This window comes from Balaenoptera borealis (genome assembly GCF_965194805.1).
Source record: "Balaenoptera borealis genome assembly, chromosome: 12".
Lineage (NCBI taxonomy): Eukaryota > Metazoa > Chordata > Mammalia > Artiodactyla > Balaenopteridae > Balaenoptera > Balaenoptera borealis.
The window spans coordinates 54,330,471-54,349,704 of record NC_138869.1 but is presented as its reverse complement, the minus strand read 5'-3'; the positions used below and the strand labels follow the sequence as shown (position 1 = coordinate 54,349,704).

Sequence of the window (19,234 nt, the reverse complement as noted above, 5' to 3'; positions counted from 1 at the left end):
AGAAACATATCAAGACACTGATTTGTCCAGTAATAGTTACCATTGTAATGACTAGGAACAGGGCAGTCATTACTTGGGAATTTTTGTGAAAAAACTGACTTTCTAGGCTACAGGGTCTTTCTCTATTTTTCTTTCTCCTTCCTTCCTCTCTTTTCTTCTTTCTTTTCCTCCTTCCTTCTTTTATCTCCTTCTTTCTTGTATTTCTTAAAAAAAAAATTGAGGAGGAAGTAAATGATAAATTATTCAGGAGCCCCCTTTGACAGCACATCAGAAGGGGAAGTGTCAGGGCTTTATGGAAGAAGGGAGAAAAAAGTACTAATAACAGTCTTACACTTTGAAAAGCCATTTCCAGTGTCTGTATAGCCGTCTCTTGTGAGCCTGGAGCATCGGAGTTCAGTTGTGATAGCTTCCTTCTGCAGGATCTCTGCAGCATCAGCCACCGACAGGGCTTGGGGAGGGCTTCTGCTTCTAATAATGTCACTGTCACTTTGAAGCCTGAAACTATCGTTCCTGAAAGGTTTATTGCCAAATTTAGATCCTATATGTATACTTAATTATTACCTCTTACATTGACTTCTGCCCCTTGTAGAGTGTACTGAATCCCTTATACCCAGGAAGGTACGTCTGTGGTTGAAATTTGCAAATGATTTATGAGTCATCTTAGAGATGCTGCAGAACCCAGTACCGCCTCCCGACTCAGAAGTGGAGGAAGAGTTGGGGAGATACTCTCTTCTTCTTTTGCTTCTACTTTGTAGAGGAGCATAGGGACCGGGAGACGTGTGGGACTTTCCTGTCTCATTTTAAGATGTATTGATCCACCTTGACGGCAAGGTGTATTCACAAGAGCATGTGTATGTGTTTGGAGGGGCGTGGACAGGGCAACTGAATCTGCCTCTTGTGTTTGTCTTGGGTACTTGATTTGATCTTGTTTTATTCTCCTTTTGTATAAAATTGTCAGGGAGGCTGGAGTTGCTTATTTGAATTTGAGTACAAAGGGAGAAATCAAATATCTCAAGAATAATGGTCAAGACTTCACCCTGTGCTGACATTACTTTCTGATGTCTTAACCTTGTAGGGTGTCAAATCTTGTTATTTTAATTTGCATCTGGGAGAATGTCTGAGCCAGGAGACCTGAATCAGACCATAGTGGAGGAAGGCGGGCCTGAGCAGGAGACGGCCACTCCAGAGAATGGCGTGGTTAAATCCGAAAGTCTGGACGAGGAGGAAAAACTGGAATTACAGGTGAGCCTGGAGAAATCCCATTTCTCATACCACTGTGTGCATCCCTTTCTTTCATTTTGAAGATATTCTGAAGGTTTGGGGTTTTTTTGCTTGTAAAGAGTTTGACTAGTAAAATAAATAGAAAATCCATAAAACGAATCTTCTCCTTTCCCAATTATTAGTCTTTTTTTTTCTGACCAAACAGTGCATTCTGGTCAAAATGCCCTTTGAAATGAAAAAAAAAATCCAAAGAACATATTTAATGACTGAATTTGCCCACAGCTTCTCCGTATTAATTTCCAGATCACCTCAAGGAGTTTGTGGAGGACTTCTCCTGAGGCAGCTTTACACTAGCTGAGTTATAAAAATGGGTTTGTAGTCCGCGGAATACAGCTCATGGTAGACTAAGAAAAATCAAAGACATGAGCTCTGTTGACCTTCCTGGGCAGGCTAAGCTTCGATTCTTATTAGCAGAAAAGCCTAGAATTCCCAGCCAGAGAGAGAGAGAGAAAGAATGCTCTAGAAGGGGTAGGGGGAAGTTTGGGAGTGATTGACGGTACTGAAAAAGTGATATGATTAAATACTCTCATGATTTATGAGAGAAGGAGATTTGGTAGAAGGAAAACAAACTGTACTTGCAAATAACCTGTATCGATTTTCTTTAAACCAAACTACAAAAGTGTTAACTCTTTTTATATAAAAAGGGAGCAGAGGCTGATAACAGCATAATGGCCAAAAGCCTTCAAGGCCGGCTTTTCCCCTCCCCAGGAGCTGCTGTAAGGAGGGAACGAGAAAAGCTAAATGGTCAAAAGTTTGGCGGAGCAAGAGCTGGGGCAGTCCTCCCCGATGGTTATAATACCTTGTTGGTGTTGTTCTTGATTTTTCAACTCTGGTAACATCTTTTTCTCTCCTTCTCCCCCCTCCCCTCTCCTGGTTGTTGGTGAACTGTTTGTTTGTTTGTTTGTTTGTTTTGTTTCTAACATACAGAGGCAACTGGCGGCTCAGAACCAAGAGAGAAGAAAATCCAAGGTAGGGTTCTGGAATTCTACATTGACCTGATATCATGGTTGCATGTGGATTAACATCAGGGTTAGAGGATTTGCCAACGATTCACATGGCTGTATGTGGATCTTGGCTGCACCGGTGCTGCCTGCATTTAATGGGGTCGTGTTGATGCCTCTCTTTCTTTCCTGCTCTATGTGGGTTTTTTTTTTTTTTTTTGATGTGGACCATTTTTAAAGTCTTTATTGAATTCTGTTTTATCTTTTGGTTTTTTGGCCACAAGGTATGTGGGATCTTAGCTCCCTGACCAGGGAACGAACCTGCACTCCCTACATTGGAAGGCGAAGTCTTAACCACTGGACTGCCAGGGAAGTCCCTCTATAGGCTTTTTAATTAGAGCATTTAGGGTTCACATAGCTGCAGTGTATATGTTTGATCCTGGCAGACTTGACAGTGCTTTACAAACAAATAGCTGCTTGTTTTCTTTTCATTTTAAATCAAGTTTGGGGGAAATGTTTTAGTCTGTCTAATTAGTTTCTGCCTTGAAGTAAACAGGTTCTGGTGTTTAGGACACAATCTTCAACTTTTAAAACATCTTCTCAGTCAAATCACTTCCAAACCCAGTTGTAGTAGAAATTAATTTGTGTTGTCTTTTTCTCCTTGTACTTTCATGAAAAGGCAGCAATTCATTCTTTGTATGTTTCCAGTGTGATGGGCACAGTTTGCTAGGCATGTTCGTTAAATTCATCCTTCCACATTCTCCTCCACCTGCATCTCCATCAGCACAGCGGTCCGATGCTTTAAGCCAGTGTAGACACTGCATCCCCATCAACACAGGGGTGTGATGCTTGGAGCCATTGTAGACAGCACTGAGCAGTGGATTTGAAGCTTGCTTTTAAAAATCTGATTTGGGAATGTCCAGAGAAGGTGGAGATGATTCGACAGCCTGAGGATATTTCCTGGGGTTTTTTTCTTTATTTTCCTTTCCTTCTCGTTTCTTTTCCCTTCCCAGTCAGGAGCAGGGAAAGGTAAACTGACTCGCAGCCTTGCTGTCTGTGAAGAATCCTCAGCCAGACCAGGAGGGGAAAGTCTTCAGGACCAGGTATACCCCCTGTCATTATGGATCACTGCATGAACGGGATCTACCTTTGTGTGCATGAGTATTAATTTGGCATTAAATAGTGTTTTGGGGGAGCAAAAAACAGTTCAAGAAGGAAAAAGTCTTCTGGCTTCATCCTCTGTTTCTGAGACATTCTATATTAGTTGAACAGTTTGTCACAAAGTATTACGTTTGTTTTTTTCCAGACCCTCTGAAAACTGCAAATGGAAAGGAATTCAAAAGAATTTAGATTAAAACTTAAAATGTAAGCACAGTCGTGCTGATATTCCTCAAAGGCTCTCTCTTGATAAAACTGAACCAAATATAGTCCCAAGTATCCCATCAGGATCCTTCCTTATTGGAGACTCTTACCTCCCCAAAATGCACTTGCCTATAAAAACACAAATCTTGGCTCTTATGAAGCTTCAGAAATAGTGAATAAGGTGCATTGAGCTTTGGAGACATACTTTTATGGCCTTTGGTGGAGATTTCTCACTCCTGGAAAAATTGTCCAGAAATAAATCTGAGATGATGGTGAATTTGAGTTAATATTATTAATACATTGCTGCATATCCTTATAACTATTTTTGCTCCTTATAGCAAGACTATTAAGCTCTAAAAATTCAAATTCCAACAAAACCCTTCTGTGACAAAATGGGAAACTTGACATCATATTTATTTTTGTTTGCCTTTCAGGCATCATATTCATTTTTATAAAAATGGTCTTGCTGCTAAAAAATTTTCCTTATTTTATCAGAGGCTGAGAGCAGTCAAGACAAGTAAAATGATTTATCTGAGCCCAGAGGAGGAAAAATTGATTAAGATAGCATTATTTTTGTTGGGCCTTGTTTTGCTTTGCTCTTTTTACTTTAATTAAAATAGTCTAAATTCTCCTCATGGGTACAGAGAGCATTGAGAGCACTTTCTTTAAAAGGACCAAAAATAAATTCCTTATAGATTTTGTCCTAAGAGTATTTTTTTTCCCTAGCCTCATTTCCTTAATATGCCACCCATGTCGTAAGGCATGGGCTGGCTAGCTTTCAGTAGCCATCCCTATGTTTCATACACAGGCTTTATTTTACTTGGGCTCTGAGAAACATGTGGCTTTTGTTCAGCATTTTATTTGTGCTTCTTCTTTTAAGGGAGATTGAAAAGGGGGAATAATGTGAATATCACAGCTTATATTATTCAACATTGATTGATGGCTTGTGATGTAATGCACACAATATATGTTAACTCTGCAGAATGACAGACTCTGGGAGAAATAATGCCCCAGTGGTCCCCCCACTTCTAATGCCAGGCAGAGGAGGACAGCCTTTATAGATTTCATCTGCTTTTTATCCTATTTGACAAGTACCAGGAGGAAATTTTTTAAGAGATCATCTGTATCATTGTGCCCATCCTGGACCTAAGTCTAGGTTCTCCATACAATTGGTGCAGAGAAATAAGAGGCAAACGGTGCTTTGTTCCTGCTGGTTCCAAGCTGAGTAACTAAGACTAGCTTTGTAGAAATTAGAGCTTGCAAGCCTCTCTTTGGACTGGCTGAGGTGTGGTGGAAGCAGGGGGCTGATAGACACACAAATAAGCGAGTGGCCGTGCTACTTCTTTTAGAAAATAAAGAAGCAGACCTTTGAGCTTGAATGCAATGCCTTCATTAGGTACTACCGGCACTTAAACAAAATGTGGGAACTGAATCCCTGAGAACACTGGCCGAAGTATACAGTATACGGATTGTATTGCTTCCCCAATGTTTGTATATTCACAGTATTTGGAAAACTGCCTTCATTTTCCTGCGTGGGAAAAACTCTTGCTACCTGTATTACTTGATCTCAGACCCGTAGCTGATGATTCAGCCTGCCCTTAAGTTAAAGGAGTTTTGCTTTTCTAATGTTATACTATTTACCTATCAGTGTATTACTGCACCTTGAATCATTCTTTTCCTGTTGTTGGACATAAACTTATCCTGTACCGATGTATTTATTAATACTTGTATTTTATTATTGAGCATATCAATAAAAATATTAAAAAAGAACAGATTGTTTTTTACCAACTCTATAGCACTTTTGTGTGTTCTTTCAACACCAGAATGTGTAGAAAAAGACAGGTATTTTTCTGAGTATCGTATTTGTCAACACACGGCATGAGTTTGTACATTTTTTTGGTAAATGATGTCCTTTAGCCTGTGCTCTTACATTTATATTTCCAAGCCTCTTTGATTTTAGATTCAAACTTACCGAGGCTGGATGGTTCAATCGGTTTTGAAGAAGCAATGAGACCACTGCCATGGCCTGGTACCATCACTTTCCTCCCCTGATCCACTGTCGAATCGATTCTTCCCCACTCAGAGCCAGAAATGTTCCAGCTGTTTCCTTAGCAAGTGGAAGCAAACCGTAACCCCAAAGTCTGCCTGAATCTTTGCAGACTGAGACATTTCTGTCCCAAGTCCTGTGATAAAAGACCTTAAAATCAAATTACACTCAGTTTTACATAATTTGTATATGTCCATCCCGAGGATAAACATGTGGATATCAGGAAACCCGGCTAAGACAAATATTTACCATGAGAATGTGTTTTATTTCATCCTCTGTATCATGCATCTTTCCAAACATGGTGACTTTTTATTCCAGCCTGGAATACACAATGGAACCCCTCCCAAAAAAGAAACTTGGCTTTGGAGGACTTTTGTTTTCTGCTTGATTTACCAAGAACCATTAAGAATCCCAGATTGACCATAATTTGAGGATGTAGAGGCATAGTTTAGTCACATGTAGAGGAGCATTAGTTTAGTTATCAGTGAGAAACACTATTAGTCATTGGGAATATTTTTTTTCCTACATCATAAATGTTAATGTCACTAGTAGAAGAAAGCTTTCCCATCAAATCATCTCTTACATAAGAGCCAGTGGGCTTAATGTTGGCTCATTTGTCATAGTTTTAATCATAGTGTAGTTTTTTCATAAAACTGAAAAACATAATTTGGCTCATTCTTCTTCAAAACAGTGAACATACTATCAACCAAATGGCTGATAAATGAGTTAATACAAAATGATCTGTTTTCAGTGAAAAATCAATAAATATAAAAGTGGATCCAGTCCCAATACTGTAAATGGTCAACCAAGCATCAGTTCAAGAGAATCTTACATCTTGGAAAGGATTAACTGATGCTAGAATTAAAATAATATTAAATATTTAAATATAACTGATGGAAAATATAGTCCTATTTTCTACCTTTTCTAAAAGGCAGTGCTTATTGTAACCATATATTATGATGATTTATTAATAGCCTTTGTAAACAATGTATGATAATAACCCATACCTAGGATTCCTGCAATTCTATATCTTGAGTTTTCATAGTGATAGAAATCATTATTGATATGGTTCTAAAACAGATTTTTAATTGTAAATTGGCTGTCATGGCCTTTATTTATGTCTGTTTTTTCCGTGACTATGATTCATAGTATCTGTCTGTCTGTGTTGGTGCCAATTTTTCCTTACAAGGAATTATAGAAAAGAACTGCAGAAGCCTCTTTTTTTTTTTTGAGACATGACAGGACCTGTGATGCAAGCTTATTGATAAAGAAAATTTTTCCTAGGTGTTTAAAAATAAACCTGTAGAGAAAATAAGTGTTGTTATCTACGGGAATTTAATTTGCTTATGGTTAATATTCATGAGGCAAAGTTTTAGTACTATATACTTCTCATGACCTTCCATTGACTTCTGAAGTTTAATTCACTTTAAAGAGCAATTATTTTTCTGACAGGTTTAATTTTTTACCATTTAAGAAAAAAAAAAATCTGCACCTGGCTTTCATTTTCCTGTTCTTAATAATCTCTGTGCAAAATGGAAACCAGACAGAGATTCTTAAATCTGGCCCTAAATTATTATATTTTTTCCCCAACAGGAATCAATTCATTTACAGCTTTCCAGTTTTCCCAGCCTGCAAGAGGATGATAAATCTAGGAAAGATGACTCTGAAAGAGAAAAAGAAAAGGATAAAAACAAAGATAAAACCTGTGAAAAACCCAAGATCAGAATGTTATCAAAAGGTGAATGTGAAAATGTTTCCTTAACTTAATTTGGACGCATAAATAGTCACAGAATACATTCTAGATTTTACACACATATCACCTCCCACCAAATTCTGCATATAATTTTATATGTGTACGTATGTGTGTGTGTAAAAGGTGATGTGACCTTGATTTTTTTTTTTCTGTTCATGGTGTCATTTTTGTGTATCTAGAAAGGTTATTTTTAGGATCACATATTTCTTTGGATATTCGTTTGGATATCCTATTTTCAATGAGAAGTTTGTACAAGGGAGTGAATATAAATATGTTCTTAATTCAGGTTTATTAGTCCAGTTAACTTGAATTGATGAACAGTAATAGTACCCAGTTTTATATCTTAACTTTCATGTTTATCTTAAAAGACAGATAGTGGATTAGCAATTCTCAGTTGGTAAGTCGTAAGTGTTGTTATCCCCAAAGCACAGATATATATGCCAATGTCAATGAAACACATATTAACATTTTATCTGGCACAGATGAATTTGGTCTCTGCAACCCATATACTGCTCCATAATGTCTCATTTAAAATATACACACTTCTACTTCAATAAAAATTCTTCCCCAAAAGTTATTCTTTCTAAAACCCCAAATCTACAATCTGGGCTTTTCAAATTGTTGCCTTACATATAATTATACAAAACTAAACCCAAAAAAAGAGAGAGAGAGAAAAACAAAACTAAGTTGAAATGAAGAATACCATGAATAAATAGCTTGGCAGTAGACTGTTTTTTTAAAAAATAACTGAGAGAGCATAGGGCATCTTATCAGCTGAGAAATGACAACTACTTCTCATATTATGCTCTATAACCACATACCTGCTTATAATGATTATCTCTGCTGCTGAATATCTAAAACCACGGTGTATCCAAGAGTAAAGAAGTACAGCTTCCTAAGATGGCTTTAGAAATTAAGCTTTAGCCAGCATCAAAATACTTGAAAGACTTGGAAATATTTAGTGCCCTCCTATACTTTGTATTGATTAATATTTAGACAGTCTTATAACAGAACTTTCAGTTTTTGCCTTCTCTGTTTTAAGAGAAAGAGAGTTCCATGGTATCTCAAACTCTTGAGAGCTCTCTCTGTGGGTTGGGAGTACCCCTCACTGTCACGGGGAGGTCATGCCCTTGCTGATTGACAGCACAGAATGAACACCTGACACTTGACTCCACCCACCCACCCAGACTGTGCCCACTTCCTCTCCTATGACAGTTTCCACACTGGGAATTTACTGGGTGTTCTCAATCCCCGAATCTAATTTTCATCCTGATGTAATATTACCAGGTTGCTAGTTTTGTAACATGTATCTTTCACACCAATAGCTTCACCTAAAGTTTACCTGAGCAAAAGGGATCGGGAAAGGTTGGGAAAACCTTTTCCACCCCACCTCCCCATCGGCCTTTCTGACAACTCCATCCTGCTATTTGTTTCAGATTGCAGCCAAGAATATACGGATTCTACAGGCATAGACTTACACGAGTTTCTGATTAACACATTAAAGAATAATTCCAGGTAAATTATTAAGTAAACCTCTCATTTCTAGAAGAGTCAAGTAGAATATTACAATCAAACTCATTAATCCAAACACTTCTAAGAAGAGAGTTGTAAAAGGCAGGCTTCTTCTCTGATGTCTTAAACTGTCTCTTGTATTTTCTTTTTTCTGCAAATAGTTTGCATGTTTACTGTTTATAAATAGTCTTAATTCCTGGGTACTTATCCAATGAGTAAATTACAGTTTACAAGTTCTGCTTTTCTGGTCACAAAGAGATACTGATTAAGGGGAAAAAATAGAGAATGAGAATCAATGTCAGATAAACCAAATATGCTTCAGTACAGCTATAGAACCAACTACTTAGGCTTAGCTTTGCTCCAATTTCCTATCAATTTAAAATATAAAATTTACTTGATGTGTTTTATGGGCCTAATACCTTGCATGCCTTAATTAATATTAAAAACTACAGGAGTTTCAATATTACAAAATACTTAACAAATGAGAAATAATCTTAAACAGAACGGAATTACAGGTATTTGGACAGCATATTCCAGAGGAGAGTTAGATACTGATTTGTAGCCACATAGATTTAAACCATCTTTTCCATACATATAAATGAAATTGTTAAGTCTTTGGGAATGGAAAGTACATAAAGCCTTTTCATTTTAACATTTATTTTGCAGAGACAGGATGATACTCTTGAAAATGGAACAGGAAATTATTGATTTCATTGGTGACAACAAGTATGTTAAATTGCAATGCCGGTTAATTAATCTGATGTGTCTTAGTTTGGTATTTGGGTTTAATTATTCATTCTGGAAAGATTTAGGGATAGATAAAACATTATTTAATGTGTTTGCTGACTCGTTAAATAGAGATGCTATTGGAGTTAGGAGCTATGTGCTGATGGGAATTGTTGCTTGGACCATGTGTGCTCCTGCTTGTTAAATTCCTGACAAAATGTCTATAAACAGGGGGCCACTGATTAGCATAGAGTAGCAGTAACAAGAAGCGACCCTTTTCATTTGTATTATAGTTCTTTAATGGGCGCCAGCTGGCTGTAGTCAGTTATGCCTGGAAATAATTGTACTGCTTTCAGTGTCAACCATGTAATGACATATCTCCAGATAGGCATCTGCAGTCCCGTATTATGTCATGTCATTTGTCCTGTGCCTGGCTCTGTTGATAAGGTATCCTGGACCAAAACAGAACACTTTCCAGTGGACATTAAGTTCTCTGTGGTCTGAGAAATGTGCAACTGTAAAACAAAAACACTTATTGTAACTTAATCAATACATCTGTAAGTGGAAAATGTGTCTGGAAATGAGGACATCAAGTGATGCCAGAAATGAAATAAGCTTAATGGTTTGGATGAAAAAGAAATGGTTTTGTGTGTGTACCTCTAAAATGTACTACAGGCCAGAAACGAATATGCTGATTCTGCTGTTTCTTGTATTCCTTTCCAGTAATCATTATAAAAAGTTTCCTCAGATGTCGTCCTATCAGAGGATGCTTGTCCATCGAGTGGCAGCTTACTTTGGGTTGGATCACAACGTGGATCAAACAGGGAAATCTGTCATCATCAACAAAACCAGCAACACAAGAATGTAAGCCCCACCACTGTATTTATTTAGCATTTGCTTTTTCTCTTGTGGATTCATTTATAAGAGCACAGTATAAAATTCAAAGTACATGGCATTTAAAATGTGCAGTGTTATTTATCTCTTGCTCTTATCAGCAGTAGTGGCATTTATCTGTAGAAGATTATCTGAGGACCAGGCAAGTTGATAAAATTTAGGCCATACCGTGTATTTATTGCCTGATGTTTTACATAACTTGTGAAACACAATTTTCTTCCTTCCATCAGTAATCCCTGTGATTACATACAAAGCATGGAACGTGTTATGTCAAATATACCTCCAATGAAAAATAACAGACATTTTAAAAGAACAATGACATACATAGGATAATTGTCCTTTTCTTTGTTTCTCTGGTTTATAGACATCGATCTTACTGTGGTTTTTAGAATAACAAAAAATTCCAAACCTGGAGACAAAAGTCCTGCCTCTAAGACCCAGTTCTTTTACTTACTAGCTGTGTGGCTTGAAACAAGTCATTTAAAATCTGCCCTCTCAGTTTTTTCGCCGGTAAAATGAGAGTTTTTGAGCTGACTAATATCTAAGTTCTAGATCTAAAAGGAGGTTGCTTGTTTGGTTTTGCTCCTTTCAGTAATTGTTTGCTTCTATCTTAATGACTTTTCATGGTGCCACTGAGTCACCAAAAAGCATAAGATGACTAGTCATTTGCTTTGGTAATTTGGAACTGTCCCTCTTGAACTCATGTCTCCTTTAAGTACAGCACAAACCACTTGCATAGCAAAAATACACATTAAACTGAAAAACTGTCCCTATATAAAGCATTCTCTTAAGACATTTGTGTATTATAATTTCTTTTTTCACAGTGTTTGGTAAATTGTGAAAACTGCATGGTTTTTAGGAATGCCGTGTTAGTGAAGAGGGAACTTTTGTATCAAGCACAGCAGCGTGGTTAAAACATTATTTTCTACTCACCGGAGGTTGGGACTTGTTGGGATGGAGATGAGGCTCTTTCTCTGCTCAAGACTCAGTCTGTGTTCAGCAGAATGAGCGTGAAAGTCATAGTGGAGAGAACTCAAACTAGGAGATCTGGGACTGAGGTTGACTATTATCTCAGGAACACTGAACACTTCACTTCTCTGGGCTTCAAATTACTTATTTATCTGCAGGAGAGTTTGAAATGGATAATGTTTAAAGGCCCTTGGAGCTTCAGAATTCTTGGGTCCTATGGTTGCATTCTACTGTGCTGGCAAAATACATCTTAAAATGTATTAGCTTTCCACTTTATCTGATTGTTGGCACGTGGACCTCCTATTGTGAACAGTAGTAGGAATGAAAGATCACTATCCTTTAATCCTTTACATCTTCCCTCTCCATCAAATACTCCTAGTTGTTGCTGTTGTTTTTCAGTCTCCATTCTGGTTTTTCTTATGACGTTCTGATACTAATGCAGGGACACACTGATTGCAAAATAGGCAAGCAAGTGACTCTTTCCTTCTAATTTCACCTCTTTCTCTGTAAGGCCATAACAGACATGGAAAAAGCCCACAGGTCAAGTAGATTGGTACAGTTTCAACTAGTAGAGATAGTGCATTTATGTTTAATTCACTGTGATTTTGCAGTCGCATAGTCATAAATATTAATACACATGTTTGAGACCTGCTTCCTTGTATAACAGTTTTTGAGAAAATAAACCAGTGTATAAAGGCTCTCAGTAAACTCTGAGTGATGACTCTGAACTCACTCGGTTTGATATAGTAGTCACTACTTACGTATGACTATTTACATTTTAAATTAAGTTCATTAAATTTAAGTAAAATTTGAGCGTTAAGATTCAGTTCCTCAGTCAGGCTAGCCACATTTCAAGTGCACCTATTAGAGCATATAGAGAACATTCCCATTTCTTCAGAAAGTTCTATTGGTCAGCTCTTCTCGAAATCCTTATGATTCTTGCAAGTTTCCATATACCACTAAAGGACGTAATTTGTCCCTTAAACCTTTTATTTTCTGCTAATGAGCATCATATTATCATAATATCAGACTTCTTCACTTCCAAAAGAGCACTAGATTTTCTTTTTCTTTTTCTTTTTTTTTTTAAATGGCCAGTTTCCAATAGACCCCATGTGTTCATGCCTCCAGGAAGAGCGGAAGGAGAGTTTATGCAGGGTACACCTTTAGGTATTGCTGCTACAACAAAATACCCAGGCTGCTAGGCGTTTTGTCCGGTTCCTGCTCTTGATCCACACCCTTGATCCTCACTCTGTGAGTCCTAAACAAAAAGAAATGACTGTATGTCATGGACAATCAAGGTATTTTCTGAGGAGTTGAGCTTAATAATCTTTCATCCACAGTTGTCAAGGCCTACTGTCCTATTCCAGACGCCTTTCTGACCGTCCTCGATTTGAGTGGCTCCTGCCGGGGGTTGAGATGGGGATGGGGGAGGTTAATATCTTTAGAACAAGAGAAAAGGATGAATTAAATGTCCTTTTACAAATGTCCTTAACAAGTCACATTTCCAGGACCTTTGAATCACTTTGGGCAGTTTCAGCAAAGGAGAAATAAATACTGTTCTGTGGGAAATGATAACATTTGATGTTTGAAGTCTGTTGCCATGTTCTCATGGAGTTGAAGTTTGAAAGGGAACATCTCTTCAAGTTCTAGATGTCTTGCATTTCTTTGACTCTGAAAATTTCAAGAGTTGTGCCATCAGCACAATTGGCATGTGATGGTCGTGGGGACTGTATTGATTTAGATATATTATGAGATGAAAATGTTTCCATTTCTATAAAGGAGGGAGGCTGAGATGGAAATTCCTCAGATGGTTCCTTGTGGGTTTTGTGTTTTGGGAATACCTTTTCAATGTGTACAGTTTTATGCTATTCTGAAGCAAATACATTACAAATGCATATTTTAAATGGCACTGCAGCTTGGGAGAAATACAGAAAAACGTGGATGGAAGATATAAAAATGAACTAGAGGGCTGAGGGAGAGAAAACACTTTCTTATTTAACTTTTAATTTTTCTTTTTCAATGACACTGAGCTGGCATATAAGGTGTTCCTCTGGCGTGGATGTATATCAGCTAGATATTGGCTGGGATTTATTTCCAGAATTCCTGTTTTTCTAGATTGTCAGCAGTTCAAGTAATTATAGAACATGACTTGAAAATATTAAGTTTTTCATGGAGAGAAAATAGTTTCACCGGAAGTTCAAAATATTTAAGTCACGACAACAGACTATGAGGATTATACATACACATGTGTGTACCACACTCACTTCTAGTATTTTCTGTAATATCTTCAGATATAATACATCCATCCTTTCACGATGGAAAAAACTTATTTCAGACTTCTCAGTTAGTTAAGTGGTATAATCTCTTATAAGAACATTACCTAATGTTTGTTCAATTGCACTGGGTACTTTACCTCTTATTTAATGTATGTTATTTCATTTAATATTAAAAACATATAACATAAGTCATTAGAGGTTCATTTTACAGAAGAAGAACATTAAGCACAAACTCAAGTTCAATTTTGGACTTAACAGAGAAGGAATGCTCAGTGTGGCTGGGATCTAAACCAGTGTGTCTAATGCTGAGAACAATTTTCTTAGATAATCTAACTTTCTTTAAAGCAAAAACATCCAAAACATCTTGGGCAAAATCCTCAAGATCTCCGGGATTGGTTGGGATTTTCAACTCTTAAGTCTTTTGTTGTCTGATAAGAAACAATGATTGAGGGAGAAGATCTTTTTGAAGATTAACTCAGTGGTATCAATAAATAACAGAGACTTCCTACAAAATGATAGTTCTTGCCAGATTTTCTCTATTTATCACTGCTACAAGATGTGATATTTGGGGAAAAAAAGATGCAGTATTTGGTAGGGGGTGACAGCCATCCAGTGGAAACTTCCTATACTCCATTTCGATCTGCGTTTTCAGGAATGAAAAAGCTACACTTACGGATGATGTCGGTACAGGAGATAAACGTATCCATTGTGTTAATACAAAATTATTGCTCCAAGCAATTCAATTGTCCAAATGCATGTTTTCATGTCATAGCCACAGGAGCATGGGGTTAAGGATGTAGCAGTCCTGAGAGAGTAGAAAATAAGAATCATGTTCATCTGGGATACGTTCCAAAAAGGTGCCTTCTTCTGAGGGAACTGATGCACTTTAGAGACTTAGCAAAGGAAAGTCACCTTAGCCTGGCACCACTGCATCCTTGTTGATTCTCAGGGCTAGCCAGGGTGAGAACAGGTGAGTGTATGTCACCTACAGCCATCCAGCACATCTGTTGTTCCAAGAATTGGATCTGAATGGCTGGGGATGCCTCTCATTAGAATTGACTGCTTTTTGTTGAAATAACGCAGTTTTTGAGCTGAGGCTCACTATGTGGTGGTTTTTTTTTCCAGCTTTTGTTGGGCTCTGTTTCCCCCATTTATTGCTAGAAATATGTTTCACTCTCTAGCACTTTTAAATTTTTTCTGTTGACATTCTTTGTTAACTGTCAGATTAGGTGGTGACACCAAATGAGCCCCTTGGAAATCTGGGGCAGAGGTACTAGGGTCTGTGCAATTTGGTAGTGCAAGTGATAATTTAGAATGTATTTACTATCTATCATGTTACTTTTTTGATAAGTATTGAGGATTGAGGCTAAAAGATGAACAGTGCTTTTTAAAAAATATTTAAATGCTACAAATATATGGGTCTGTTTTCTTCATGAGAAGCTATATTCTTCTCTTTGTTTCTCTTTCTGATCTTCACTTTTTCTCTTTTGCTTGTTTTTCTACGTGTTTAGCCCGAAGCAGCTCATTGTTCTCTTATTAGATAATTTTTACGTGCCCCCCCCCCTCCATTTTCTCCTTCTTAGAGAAAAGATGTATGCTCAGGGTGTATCATTGGGAGACGAGAAACCATCTACTTTCACTAGTATTTTCCAAAAGGCCAAGATCAGTCATAGGCAGAGAAAATCCCACGTGTATCTGAATGTCTTCACATATGTCAGAGTAAGCATTTAACTAGTTCCAGATAAATTTCATGTTAAAATGTTGTCATCTCTTGAATATTTTTTCTTTTGTCTTTCACATCCACCCACTGTCATTGCCTCCAATCCCCTACTCTAAGAGAGCAAAGCAAGGAAAGGAAATGGCAGATCTACTGCGGAAAGAGGATACAGGCCCCTGCAATCATGAAACAAGAATAGTGGCTCAAAGGCAGAGGTTGGGGGTGACACCTTAAGAGTCCAGTGCTCAAGAGCACAAGGTCCCGATTCCTGAGAAGTGTGGATGTGGGTATTGGCCTGGAGTGATGAGCGGCCTGTAGTGACTGTGGTAGTTTGCTTGTTTGTTGCAGAAAGGATGGTTCACTGAGCTAGCTATTTGGTAAATCACAAGAACCATGAAACTTGTTCTGGTGCTAAACAAAGCCTCTCTCTAAGTGAAGCAGTTGAGCCCAGTTGACTTTGCTAAGAATCCCTGAGGTGATGGATGATGACTGCCCTATGAAAAGGACTGGGGGACTGACCCCTTCTCAGGGGGCAGACCAGAGAGGAGTGGCCAGCAGCACAGCAGGGTCAGTGGACATCTGTTGTGCTTACGTTTCCTGAAGGGACTCAGGTTGAAGATGGGAGTCATCAGTTCTTGACCCTTAAGCACTCACTCCCTGCAGGTGATGAAGTGCATGTATACCAGAACAAACCAAAAAAATCCATACTTTTCCTTCCACGTCTGTTGTATTTCTTTTCCTTTGTCTGGGAATGTGAGTGGCACCAGGCATAAACTGAGCAGCACCCTGATACGACGCTTGCTTACTAATCCTCTGAAGAGGACTAAGCATCACTTTCTTCAAGTGCCTCTTGGAAATCTGTGAGCGGTTGGTTGGCATCCTGTCATTTCTAAACAGGACAAATTTCCTCTGCACTTTTTATAGGAATAGCGTTGAAAATAATCTGACTTAAAGCCAACGGTCAGAAACCTAACTAAGAATCACATTACTCTCAGGAAAACCGTGGGATTTTATTTACTGAACAGACAACCTAGTTCTTTAAACAATAGTCCAGCTCAAAGTTAAGACCTTTATTTATTAACATTGGTCAAACTCTGCATCATGTCTCTCAAAATATATTTTCTCATATTATTATTCTCAAATACCTCAGAGAACATGTGTCTGTAGATAGACAGACATACATTGTGAGGAGAGAAAATAAGTGTGCTGTGTTCCTTTCACAACTTGAAATTATTTATGGGCCTTTGAGTGTTGAACATATAACTTACTGTTTAATTTTGGAAATGAAACATGCGCGTACCTTCTATAATGTTAATATCCTTAGTATAACTTTTTTTAAAAAGAGCTTTCCCATGCAGTAATAATACTTTCCAAATATCTGTGTATCTATCTATCTATCTGTCTAGCTCTCAACATTCTAGGTAGATAAAGCTAGACTGTTTTACAGAAGAGAAAACTGAGGTTCCTGTCTTGATCTTACCTGGTCATTTCACAGAAGATCAAGACTGAAATCCACGGCTCCTGCCACTCAGCCATGACCGAGGTTTACATGGTGTGTAAGTGCAAGCCTGTGTATATAAATGTGTAAAGACATTATCTGTATTATACAGTTTGGGACAGTTTAGAGGGAGGTTGACTATACATATAAATACTACATATAGTCTTTTCCTATATGTAGAGTAGTTTGGAGGGAGCCAGATTACGGCGACTTGGTTCCTTCCATCATGCACCTTGGCCTCCTCTAGGGAGCAGAATTAGGCCCCGTTTCTGCAGACTCCCTTTGTTGCTTCTAGATCCACCTTTAGTAGGAGCAGTCACGTTAGCACTCTCCCTGGGGGAAGTTGTAGGGCATACTTGAAGGCCAGAGCCTGGTTGTGTACAATGAAGCTTCTTGGTGTATTTCCTGTGTCTTATTAATCTTAAGATTTCTAGAGAACAAATGTATGGACACCAAGGGGGGAAAGTGGCGGGGAGGGTGGTGGTGGGGGGATGAATTGGGAGATTGGGACTGACATGTATACACTAATACGTATAAAATAGATAACTAATAAGAACCTGCTGTATAAAAAATAAATAAAATTCAAAATTCAAAAAATAAAAATGGTCAATATAATGAACTGAAATTTCAACAAAGAACATATACAAATGACCAAAAAAAAAAAAAGATTTCTGCTCGTGGAGAGGCCGTGAGTGTATCACCATGACTTCAGGAAAGATGGAATTGGGGTATAGAGTAGAAAGAGAAGTTGTAGTCTGTTGGTTGAAGATGTTTGGTTTCCAAACTTAAATGCTAGAATGCTGAATTTGTAAGGGGTAGTCTCATTTAAAAGAGAATAAAATGGTATAAAATGACAAGGTGGAAGTGGAAATCGTGAAATATGTAAAGAACATAGGACTTTCTTTTTTAAATAAGAGATATCAGTTGTCAGTATCGTAATTGAATATTTCCACGTGTTAAGGGAACAAGGCCACTTAGACTTCTGTAATATGTTTGACTATTAAAATATTTTTGACGAATGTCTTTGACATCAAAATATTTCACCCTGTTGTGCACAGCAACCTTTCATGCATATTGATGACCATCTTTCCTTTATTCAGTATGAAATTCAAAGACGTCCCTTTGTGCTCCTCCGCATTTAGCAGAATTGAATTCTTCATTTGTGCGTATGTGAGGGGGAGGGATTAAACTGAACTATTTGGACGAGAAGTAATACATTTAGTTTCAAGAAATGGAAACCAAATGGCAGTGAGAATAAACCACTGAAAATACTTCTAGATCAAAAAGATTTTTAAAAAGTAATAAAGCATCCTCATCTTTTTTTAAGGTTCAGGTGAAAGAAATCTAACTAAAATTGGAATCAATTGACTAGAAGATAGAGTTTGATGGTCTTACGCAGTATTTCACTCAGCCATACTGCCTGTCAATTCATGAGCTCTGTCTAATAAGGAACAATGAAGAGTTAGTTCTAACTTTTGAAAGGTTTGACTGGGGATGCCAAGACAGACTGGAAATGCCAGTACTGCTCACCACATATGATCAATGAGTGTCACAGTAGACACCTGCTATGAATTGTGGGAAAACACTTTTTTTTAAAACTTAAGAAGAGGAAACTATTTTTTTTTTAATCAAGAAGAAACATTAGGAACTTCCCTGGTGGCGCAGTGGTTAAGAACCTGCCTGCCTGACATACATCACAGCAAGATTCTTTTTGACCCAGCTCCCAGAGAAATGGAAATAAGAACACAAATAAACAAATGGGACCTAATGAAACTTAAAAGCTTTTGCACAGCAAAGGAAACCATAAACAAGACCAAAAGACAACCCTTAGAATGGGAGAAAATATTTGCAAATGAAGCAACTGACAAAGGATTAATCTCCAAGATTTACAAGCAGCTCAATAACAAAAAAACGAACAACCCAATCCAAAAATGGGCAGAAGACCTAAATAGACATTTCTCCAAAGAAGATATACAGATGGCCTACAGACACATGAAAGAATGCTCAACATCATTAATCATTAGAGAAATGCAAATCAAAACTACAATGAGATATCATCTCACACCGGTCAGAATGGCCATCATCAAAAAATCTAGAAACAATAAATGCTGGAGAGGATGTGGAGGAAAGGGAACACTCTTGCACTGTTGGTGGGAATGTAAATTGATACAGCCACTATGGAGAACAGTATGGAGGTTCCTTAAAAAACTACAAATAGAACTACCATACGACCCAGCAATCCCACTACTGGGCATATA

At 37.7% G+C, this 19,234-nt stretch overlaps 1 protein-coding gene across 34 annotated transcripts in view; it reads left to right on the top strand.

Moving 5' to 3' along the window:
* ARPP21 (cAMP regulated phosphoprotein 21) overlaps positions 1–19,234 on the top strand; it is a 166,458-nt gene that overhangs the window by 54,080 nt on the left and 93,144 nt on the right. For 33 of the 34 annotated variants that reach the window (XR_014232875.1, XR_014232876.1, XR_014232877.1 and 30 more), the window contains exons 3-9: positions 1,076–1,242; positions 2,209–2,250; positions 3,236–3,325; positions 7,225–7,369; positions 8,821–8,899; positions 9,563–9,622; positions 10,346–10,486. Coding sequence is in view for 30 of the 34 variants with exons in the window: in XM_082348433.1 (XP_082204559.1) it covers positions 1,114–1,242; positions 2,209–2,250; positions 3,236–3,325; positions 7,225–7,369; positions 8,821–8,899; positions 9,563–9,622; positions 10,346–10,486 (686 nt within the window). In the remaining 4 variants the exon portion in view is untranslated. Of the gene's footprint in view, positions 1–1,075; positions 1,243–2,208; positions 2,251–3,235; positions 3,326–3,528; positions 5,355–7,224; positions 7,370–8,820; positions 8,900–9,562; positions 9,623–10,345; positions 10,487–19,234 lie in introns of those variants that run through there. The other variant, XM_082348445.1, reaches the window with a different exon arrangement.